We start from the raw sequence: 10,348 nt of genomic DNA, 5'->3' as shown, positions 1-10,348 counted from the left end.
AAAAAAAAAAAAAAAGCAGCAGCAGCCCTGAACTCAGAGATGGGAGCAGGCCAGCTTCTGCAAGGGAATCAGGCTCACCTGTGGTGGCAGACGGTACCAAGCTGGAGCCACTGTGCCCCACGCCCTGGGAAGATACGACCCGTTTCCCTGCTAACATGCCCAGTCTGTGGCTTGTTCCTCGGGGGGAGGCAGGAAGAGCTGAGCCTCTCTCTGGCAGAAACACCTATAACCAGGAGGCAGTGGGGGCTGCCTGGAGCCTGGCAGTGGTAAGGGCCCTGGGGACCCAACAGTGTTTCTAGAAAAAGCCCCACCACACGAGGACTCATTCCCATGTCCACAGTGCTCTGATCTTCACTGTAACCTGTAACAGGTATGACAGGCAGGAATCGGCCCCATGCACAGCCTCCCCACGGAGGCGAGAACAGCTGCACAGCTGGGAAGTGGGATGATGAAGCCCCCCGAGTCTCCAGCACTCTTACCACTCCAGGGTGTTGATTCTGCTCGACTTTCACAGTGCCCTCTGCCAGGAATGCCCTTCCCCTTACACCTAGTGAAGCTGCTCTTCCCTCTTTTGCCTGATAGAGAAAGTGAAAGAACGAGCTCTGGGTCCAGATCTGGCTCTTCAAGCACTTGGAGCTGTGTGGCCCTGGGCAAGTCATGGAACCTCTCTGTGCCTGAGTTTGCTCGTTGGGAAAATGGGGATTGTTATACTTACCTATTACTGCTCTGTGGCAAGATTCCATGTGATGATCAGCGCAGTGCCTAGCACGTAGTGAGCACTCTCTAAATGTTTGCTCTTATTATGGCTGGTGGCTCAAACCTCATTAACAGCTGAGTGCATCCTCTGAGCCACCAGGTGGCATCTGACACTCGCCCACTGCTTGTAGGCTGTCAACCACAGCATGTTTGTGCCCCCTCTGCCCCGGGGAACTGCCTCCTGCCACAGGAATGGGGCTTCTGCTCAGGCCCAGAGCTCCCCACCGCCCTCCCTACCCAGGGCTCTGCACAGAGCCAGATAGGAGGGGCTGTGGCTGCCGATTGGGCTGGGGGCCCAGACAGCAGAAAAGATCAGCCTTCCTCTCAGACCCCAGCGCTCTCCCTGCCACCCCAGCAGACAACAGGGTGGCACTCCTGAGACCTCACCTGTCTCCCTGGAGAATAACGAATTGACCACTAACGCTCACCTGTGCCAACTCCCGCACAGCGTCTCTCATCTGCCAACAGCCTTGATGAGCATAAGGTATCTCCCTCTTTTTGCAGACAATGAGATCAGCACTGAGAGGACAGGTGATACGCCCCAGGCCGCAGAGTCAGCAGCAGGCGAGGATTCAAACCCAGCTCTCTCAGACTCCAAGTCTGTACCACGTGGAAAACTGCCAACACTGGCCCTGATGGTGATGCTGCTGCTGCTGCTGATGACGGTGGCATTTACTGGGTACCAATGGCCAGGGCTCCACCCTGTGCCTCCCTCCTGCCTCACTTTCACCTCCACAAGAACTCTAGGGGTGGGTGCTACTGCTGGACCCATTTTACAGATGAGGACGTTAACACGCAGAGCTGAAATTCTCTCTCCCAGGCCTATGTGGCTCCAAATCCCTTGCTCCCTAAACGGACCCAGGATAGACCTTCATGCTCATCCAATTCTTAGAGGAGAGAGAGCCCATGAGGAGGCAGGGCTAGGGGCAAGTGGGGAGAGGAAGGGAAGAGACCTACTGCAGAGTGGGGCCTGGGACCCCTTCCCAAGACCCAGGGGGCAGGTGAGGATGGAGTGGGTGGGAGCTGGGATGCTCAGCCACTTCCTGAGTATGTTGGGTGGGGGTGGGCAGGGTCAAAGTCCCAGTCTCAAGTCGGGAGAGTGCCCCAGCAGCTGGCACCGCCCCTTTTGTGGCTGCTCAACAACCCTAGAGGACAGAAATGGGGCCAGGTCACGTGGCCACTGAAGTGGAGCAAAGGGTACCAGCATGGAGTGGCCGCGGGCAGCGCCTGCCAGCCTTCCTCACAGGGCCAGGGTTTCTCCAGGGCAGGGGGCCCAGGGTACACTTGGAATGGAGGGGAGAGGATGAGGATTTTCCTAGAGGGCCCTGGCCTTGCCCTGAAGCCCCTCAGGGGCCTGGGGCACCAAATATCACCCTTGGGTCAGTTGTTGGTCCTAAGAAGAGAGATTGGGGCTGAGTAGCACTGCCTCTGGACTGCCCGCCCCTTGCAGGCCAGAGAGAGAACTGGGCTTAGAAGGGAGGCTGAAACCAGTGGAGCAACAGCAGGCAGGCACTGAGGGGTGGGACAGGCATTGCCCCACTCCTCCCCGTGAACTGGGGGAGGCTGGCGTCTCTGGGCGTGCTGACCTCTGCAGTAATCAAGGCCCCAGGACTCCCTTGAGATCTGGAGCTCCCAAGCCCAGGCCAAGGTAATATGGAAGTCCACCCAAACCCTGCTTTCCAGGGCTCTGGAGCCAGTCCAGAGCCCAGGCTTGGGAGGGAGGAAGTGGGGAGGCAGGCAGAAGTGAGGGGGCTTGCTCAGAGTGTGGGGCTGAGAATGGGCGGAGGGGGTGGAAGGAGTGGGTAAGCGAGTGTGGGAGGAGGGCCCTGCAGGGCTGTGTGGGAGCAGAGGGGGTGCTGAGCCAGCAGGGGGCTGTGTGTGTCAGTGTGCATGTGGCATGTGCAGGCCTGTGGGTGTGTGTGCACCATGCGCTGGTATCCACAGCTGCTGGGGAGCAGGGTGTGAGCAAGGCAAAGGCTGGGGAGGAGGGGTGCTTGCTGCAACTGGGGGAGAGGTGATGGTGTCCTGCACCCGGAGTCTCTGAGCCAGGCAGGCTTGGGCTCTGCTGTTGATTGTACCCTAAAGGGGCCACCGAGTCCCCTCAGGTCTCCATCTGCAAATGGGGTTCACAGGAGTAAGCACCTTGTGGGCCTGGGTGTACAGAAAAGGAGAGGCTCCCTGGAGCACACGTGCAGTAAGTGCTCGGTTCTACGCCGGTCATGCAAGGAGCGGCTGACTCATTCGGATTCCGTGAGCTTGGTTGGCCATAGCAGGTCCTGGGCACCCAAGCCACACCCTCTGTGGTTATTCTTCTCAAGGGCAAGGACTGGCTCCACAGGTTGGGGGTGAGGATTCCCCACAGGCAGGGCTTGGGGTCCGCATACCTTGCTGACAGGCAAGGGAGGTTTGTGGGAGAGTGCGGCCATTCGCCTCCCACCTGCAGCCCCCACAAAGACCCTGTTAGTGACACTGTGACTCACTGTCATCGGATTCTACTCTGAGGCTCATGCTTAACCCTGTGTTTTTGAGAGGAGCTGGGGTTGTCCCTTTCTGTCTACAGCAACACCGGCTGTCCACAATTTTGTAAAGTGAGTTCTGCTCTCCCACAGACTTGCGCCGTGAACTTAAATCTCTGACTCCACATGGCCACCCAAGGTGCAGGCTCCCTCCTTTCCCTTCAAGAATCCAGTCTCCAAAGCCAACAGCTGGGTTCCAATCCCAACTCCACCACCTACTTCCTGAGTGATCTCAGACAAGTTTATCTCTCTGAACCTCAATTTTTCATCTAGAAAATGGGGGTGATAGCAAGGACTACCTCATAAGGTTGTAAAGATTGAATGAGTTAATACGCATAGACACTCAGGACAGATTCTGGGACACAGCAAGCCTTTGGGGGTGTTTGCCTTTATTACCATCATGATTTATTACTACCTTGCCTAAGAAACCACACCACAATGACATCATCTGTGGGCTGGAGGTGCTGCTGGCCGGCAGCTTGGGAACATGGCCTGGGGACATGGCTTGGGGACATGGCTTGTGTTGGTAGAGTTCTGCATGCTTTTCACATCTAGCACTGGCCTTTGACCCTTACAAACACAATGGGTCCCCGTTTTACAGATGAGGAAGCTGAGGATCAGAGATGCCACGTGGCTTGCCCAGGATGAAGCTTCAAAGTCACACATGCTGAGCCCAAACTGGGAGCTTTCGCTCCCAGGCCAGTCTCCACCAAAACAGGGCCCTCGATCGCAAGTCTGCCCAGGTGAAATAATGCATCAGGTTTATTTATAACCAGGCAGTCTCAGCTTGCCCACAGTGACTCCTCCTACAACCTCTCCCCAGCTGAGTAGAAACTCCATTTCTATGACCACATATGAACCATGACTGCTAGTAACTGTTTCTGCCCAGGGCTCTTGTGTTTTCCAGAAAGGAGGGTTTGCTCCTTACTTATCAGACTCAGGCTAAAAGCCCTCTTGCAAAGCTCCCTGGTAACATCTCTCCCTCCTCTCATGTACCTGGATCCTGCCCACTTCTACCACCTCCATCATTCCAGCTGGCAGGCGGTTTCTCCTGGAGAAAGAGATCTCCACTCTCTCACAGGCAGCCACCTCAACCCTGTTGGGAAGTCCTTCTTGTCCTCACACTTCAGTTTCTCTTGCTGCAGCCAATGCCCATTCCCTCTGGAAACATTCTTGGCAGGCCATCTCTTCAGGATGTTGGGACACTTTAGCAATCCCGTGGCCTGCTCTCCTCTAACCTGAATCTTTCATTGAGGAAGTGATCTCTCTTGTCTAACTTCATTCCCTCCCACTGGTACTTGGCATTACTTGCAAGCTTTGTGGAAGAAGAAGTCAGGCCAACCCCTTATCTGTGTCACTGATTTTCAGGAAGGGACTCTGTGGGGGCCCCTGTGGGAGTCATGGGAAGCTCAGCAGCCCTGTGCCCTCCTCCTGCATCCCTCAGCTCTCCCAGGAACACGGTGTCCAGGGAGGGGTCTGAGAAGTCCTATCCTGGAGTCAGGGAGCAGGTGGAGAGGCAGCCAGGTCAGGCGGCCGGAAAGAGCCAGAGGAGGGCCAGGGAGAACAGATGGCGCCTTCTGTCTCCTTCCCACCACTCCACACCACCCACGGTGGGAAGTGTTGGTTGGCTCAGAGGTCCTGGACCTCTGAGAGGCTAGGCACAGGAAGGGGTGACCTGGTTGGGCTACATGAATATCGGGCTCTGTGACTCCACCCCTTTTCACAGCCCACACTCACAGCACAATCTGCAGAAAGTAAGTTTCGGCCACCCTAGTCAGGCCCCTTCCTGTCTCCACACCTTTGCCCAAGTATTCCTTTAGTCTTGAATGCACTTCCCTTCCTTCTAGTTCTGAGCTCGCCTTGGTACCCTGTAAGGTCCAGTGACAAGTCACCTCCTCTGCATGTCCCTGGCAATGGCCCACAACTTGTCATTCAACCAGCATTCATTGTGCACCCAGTACACCCCTGGCCCTGTGTGTAGAGCACTGCCCCTCACTATATCTCATTTAATTAGAATACACCCCATATATACAGTTCTGTGCAAAGAACGCAATGCTGGAAAGGCACCAACACATCTGATGAAACCTGAACTGGGTTCGGTTAGGAGGTGGAGGGCAGTGGCTGGCATTTTCTTCTATCTACTATTTTGCATTTTCCAAGTATCAAATGAACCTGTTATACTTCCACAATGAGGGAAGAAATATACCTAATGTTCTTTTAAAATAATGTTTGGGCCAGGCGCAGTGGCTCACGCCTGTAATCCCAGAACTTTGGGAGGCCGAGGTGGGCAGATCACAAGGTCAAGAGATCGAGATGATCCTGGCCAACATGGTGAAACCCCGTCTCTACTAAAATACAAAAATTTGCTGGGCATGGTGGTGCATGCCTGTAATCGCAGCTACCCAGGAGGCTGAGGCAGAAGAATCATTTGAACCCAGGAGGCAGAGGTTGCAGTGAGCCAAGCTTGTGCCATTGCACTCCAGCCTGGCGACAGAGCGACACTCTGTCTCAAAAAAAAAAAAAAAAAAAAAGTTTGGATTCTTAATTTAAATAAAACAATTCTTGGGCAGCTCCCTGCTTCTAGCACTATGCTGTGCTCAGTTCACCCTGCCTAGGCGAGCCCTTCAAGATTACAAGCTCCCTGAGGGCAGGTGCTGTGATTTCCCATGGCTTTGGGCCCAGAGTACATGTGGGCACCTGCTTCTGAATCTATAAGGAAACCTCAGCCATATCACACTGCAAGTCCAGAAGGAGTAGCAGAAGATTTCCACACAGGTGCTACCGAAGTCACTGAGGGTTAGCCATTTACATCCCCAGTGACAGGGGACACCCTTGTTTATTTTTCATGTGACTGGCCTTTGGCTAACATTATCCAGTTACTTAACTTGAGTTCTTGAGTGAACTCTGATGAGCCTTTCCCTCTGTTCCTGCTGCAATGCGCAATAAACTTTTGGTCTTTGCCCCTCCAAAGCTCTTTGGGAAGTTACTGTACCATCCTGTGTGTATCTGAGTATTTTCCAACATCCAAAACAGTCTGTCTCACAGCTTGGGTTATATAATTTATTTGAAAACTTGCTTCTTGTTTCTGTTTCCCAAAAAGTTATCCCAAATAAATATTCCCTAGCAGCTGCTGGAGTTCCAGGACTGGGCTGGTGGCTAATGCTGACATCAGCCTGAGTTAGGGTTTTGGCTGTGAAAACCATGCTTTTTTCCCAGGTGGATCCTGGGTTTCCAGAGAAAGGAGGGTGATAAGAAGCGGGCTAGACACAGAGGAGACTAGGAGCTTGACCTCAGTCCCTGCTGTGGCCTCGGATTCCCATGGGACCCTAGGCAACTCCAAGCCTCTTGGGGCTTCGGTGTCTCCTGCCTGTCCCCACCCCACCCTCAAGGCTGCTAGAAGCTTGGAGATTCCACCCCGAGCCCAGGGACACTGGCGATGGGGAGGGAGGTGCAGGGACTGAGCAGGGGTCTCACCAGCTCTGCACCAGCTGCACGGAGGGTGTGCTGAGCACCCGGTCGGGAAGCAGGTTGATCTCTTTCATGATGTTAGCCAGGCGCACAGGCAATTCCTGCCTGAGGAAGGTGAAGGAGGTTTTCTCACAGGCATTGCTGGATCCTGGCAGGAGAAAGAGGGGTGAGCCACAGAGCCACAAGCCACGAAAGTCAAAGGATGTCTCGGCCAGGTCAGCTACACCCTTCATTACTAGGGGTTCAGAGAGGAAGTGACCTGCCCACAGGCACACAGCAAGGCTCCCCATCCCCCACAGGGCTCAAACATCTGTACCCCGTGCCTGACACTGCAAGGGATAGCATGTTCTCCTGACCCCCAGCTGAACCCTGCTTGCCTTAACCACGGTGGACAGGGCCACTCCTGGGCCCATTAGGAGCTGCCTCTGGCCTCAGTCACCTCACTTCTCTTTCCTCTTCCCCCTCACTTTGGGGGCTGATCCCAGGGGGCAAAGGAGCCTGGAAAACCTATCCCTACCTACAGCTGGATTCTGGCTGAGGGATCTATGGCTAGACCACCACGGCAGGGTCCCAACGTTGTCTCTGGCCAGCCCACCTCACCCAGCCTGGTCTGAATGCCCACGTGGGGTTGCTTTGTCTTAATGCCCATCTGTGAGGCAAATGGGGCCTGAGAACAGGAGTCCAAATGCCTCGGCCCTTGTCTGGCATCCAGATGGAAAGGGTGGGGGACAGAATAAGGCCTTGGCCCAGGGTCAGGGGACCAGGGTTCCAGTCCATCCAGGCTCTGCTTCTGACTCTGTCACCCAGGGCATGTCATCATCCTTTTGAAGGTCTCCGTTCCCCCATGGTACTACAAGTTGATCAAACTCTACTGTGAGCCCCGCACAGCTGTGACGTTTCTGTAATTAGGGTACAGTTTGTGGGGACAGCTGTTGGGGGCTAGAAGTGGGCCCAAGAGGCTTTCCTACATGGGGGAGGCTCAAGACTCAGACAGGGCAGGGGCGCAGGCAGACGAATCCTGATGAACAGGTGCCCTATGAGGAACAGGTGCCCTATGTCTCACCTCCACCTCTCTGCTCTTGTTGACGCAGCTGCAACCCAAGCCAGGCACTATCAACTCAACTCTTACAAGACTCCCCCCCACCCCCAGTCCCCAGCTGACACCATGGAAATACCGCGTAGACACACAGGGCTCACACATTGCCCATTTCAGCTGCCAGGTTGGCACAGCCTCCCTCTTGCCCCAGGGCCACCCCCAGAATGCTGGTGGTGGGCGATCCTGACCTAGCAGCCCTGGGGGCAGCCAAGAGAGGTACAGGTGGCTTGAATCCACGTCACGGTGCCTGGGGCCCCTGTCTGAATGGGGACAGACTGCCAGGCCAGAACAGATTTGATCTTCAAGTGTCCTTGCCCACTGGGGCAGCTGGGGTCCAGCTCCTCCCGTGGGTGGATGTCTACCAGTCAGGGCGCTCTCTCTCACTGGCGTCTTCTTCTGAAAGAGCCCCTGTCCCCAACTGCCCCTGGCTTTCTCTCATCCTCTGCCCAGCGGTGCCTGACCCTGCATGCCCAGTTCAGGTCTCTTTACAGAAGGCTGCACCTCTGAACTCCGCCTCCTCACTCCCAACGGCAGACCCCCGGTTTCCTCTGGTGGGAGGTGGGGCCCCTACCCCTCCAGTCATCAAGGACAACTCCCATTAACCCTTCCGCGTCTGGGTACCACCCTACTCCCTTCCTGCAGTAACATCACAGCTTCACTGCCCCTTACTCTTCAAGACCCCTCATGAAGCCCAGGAAGAAACCTCGGGACCCTCCTTGAGAGTGCCCCCTATTCCCATCAACAGCCCAGTCGAGAGGTCTCGGCCAGTCCCTGCTTCCCCGTTAACCCTTTCCTGCCTGTACCCTTCCAAACAACCCTTCTCTGTCACTCGAGGCCTCCCTTCTCCTCCATCCCCCTAGCCGCCGACTGCCCCTCCCACGCCCCGCGGGCCTCCGCTGCCCGCCGCCTCCCGCCCACTCCGTACCGAAGTCCAGAAACTGCTTCATAGACAGCGGGGACGGGGAGAACTTGCTGAAGTGCTCGATGTACTTGGGCGCCCCTGCCAGGGACGCATTCTTCAGCAGCGCCCAGACCCAGCGCATGGCTGCGGCGGCTGCGGCAAGGGCTCGGGTTGTGGACCCCTCGCGGGCTTCGTCTGCGCTCCCTTCGGCCCAGCCCGGCCCAGCTGCGCGGTTCGGCCGCCTCCTCCCTACCCTTGTCCTGGCGGGCACTCCAAGGCCCAGCCAATCGGCTCGTCGCGGCGCCTCGACGTCGCCAATGGCCACTCACAAACAACTCCGGGAAAGCCAATAGCCTTCCGTCCCGACACGTGGCTTCCCTCCGGGTCCGCCCACTTAACCCACCTTTTGCCGGGAGGGCCTGTTGTTTTGGGGAGGCCGCGCCGAGATCCCACCTCCCGTGGGTTCACTCCTCCCTTTCCTCCCCTGGGCGAAGCCTGGATCAACCCCTTCCTTCCCAGAGCCCCGACAGCCCTTTCGCTTCCTCTTCCACGCCTGCCTTTCCCTCGCTTCCCCCTCGCATCTCCTTCACCAGCCGGTTCCTCTTAATCCTTCCTTTCCAGAATTGTCTAGGTAGCTTTCAACAGATTCATTTCCTGCAACCCAAAGGTACCTGTTTCACCTGTCACGATCTTTACCTGTCCTCCCTTAAGGGGTCTTGTGGATTCCCAGTCCGGATGACAGTGACCCAGACTGCGAATATTTGCAAAATTCGGAACCGGGATGCAAGCCTATACGAATCCGTCCCATATATGTGCAGCCCACCCGCTTCCACAAAGATCCGAGAGGCTCAGGAAAAGGCGGAGTTTGCTTTTCCGATTGAAAAACATCCAGAGTAAAACCGTCACGACTAGTGGCGGTGGAGGCAGCAGCTATACAACGTGCCTGTTAACACTTTTATTATATAGCTCATCTGACTGAACATAAAGCCTTGGATACCTAGTGCGACCACCTGAGAAAGCCACCTCCTTCGCACTGGGCTTCCTTAGAGCAAGGTCCCAGGAGGTGAAGTGTCCTGGGGGGCCCGGAGCCCGTCTTTCACCGGCAGCCCCGCTTCTCTTGGAGAAAACGCGACGCGCCCTCTTGTGGCCAAACGTGGTATCTCCCATCCTGGGCTTGGGGCCCGACTCGCCACTTTGTTGCTTTCTTTACTCGGTGACGTTAGCCTAATGTGTGTTAGGCTTTATGCTGGGAACAGGGAACACAGACAGGATCAAGACATGACCTTTTTCCTCGATGATTTCATTTCTAAGTTTCAGAGAGAGCTACATAAGTAAATAGTTGGCTATAACTGAATGTGATTGCCAAACAGCCGTCACAGAGCAAGGCCTCGCAAATGGAAGGGCTTCTTAGCTGCATGAGTAATAAGCTGTATGCCAGGCACTGTTTGCAGACATTTTATCATTTAATTCCCTGTTTTTACTATTCTTAGCCTCATTTTATAGATAAGAAAACCGAGACTCAGGGATCATTTTCAACTGCAAATCTGACCTATTACTTCCTTGCTTACAGCCTTCCAATGGCTATTTTTTTTTTTTTTTTTTTTTTTTTTT

General features: G+C 55.3%; 1 protein-coding gene across 5 annotated transcripts in view; it reads right to left on the bottom strand.

Moving 5' to 3' along the window:
- The window catches only part of PDK2 (pyruvate dehydrogenase kinase 2), a 17,172-nt gene extending 7,621 nt beyond the window's left edge, over positions 1-9,551 (bottom strand). For 3 of the 5 annotated variants that reach the window (XM_017540114.1, XM_017540115.1, XM_037742552.1), the window contains exons 1-2: positions 8,762-9,051; positions 6,747-6,888 (exon numbers count right to left, since the gene is read on the bottom strand). In XM_017540114.1, the coding sequence (XP_017395603.1) occupies positions 6,747-6,888; positions 8,762-8,879 (260 nt within the window). In that variant the 5' untranslated portion in view covers positions 8,880-9,051. Of the gene's footprint in view, positions 1-6,746; positions 6,889-8,024; positions 8,573-8,761; positions 9,052-9,433 lie in introns of those variants that run through there. The other 2 variants (XM_037742554.1, XM_037742553.1) reach the window with 2 other exon arrangements.
- Between the last annotated feature and the right edge of the window lie 797 nt (positions 9,552-10,348).

This window comes from Cebus imitator, unplaced genomic scaffold, assembly GCF_001604975.1.
Source record: "Cebus imitator isolate Cc_AM_T3 unplaced genomic scaffold, Cebus_imitator-1.0 Scaffold123, whole genome shotgun sequence".
Lineage (NCBI taxonomy): Eukaryota > Metazoa > Chordata > Mammalia > Primates > Cebidae > Cebus > Cebus imitator.
Note: the sequence above shows the minus strand (reverse complement) of the source record. Positions and strands in the feature narration are given on the sequence as shown.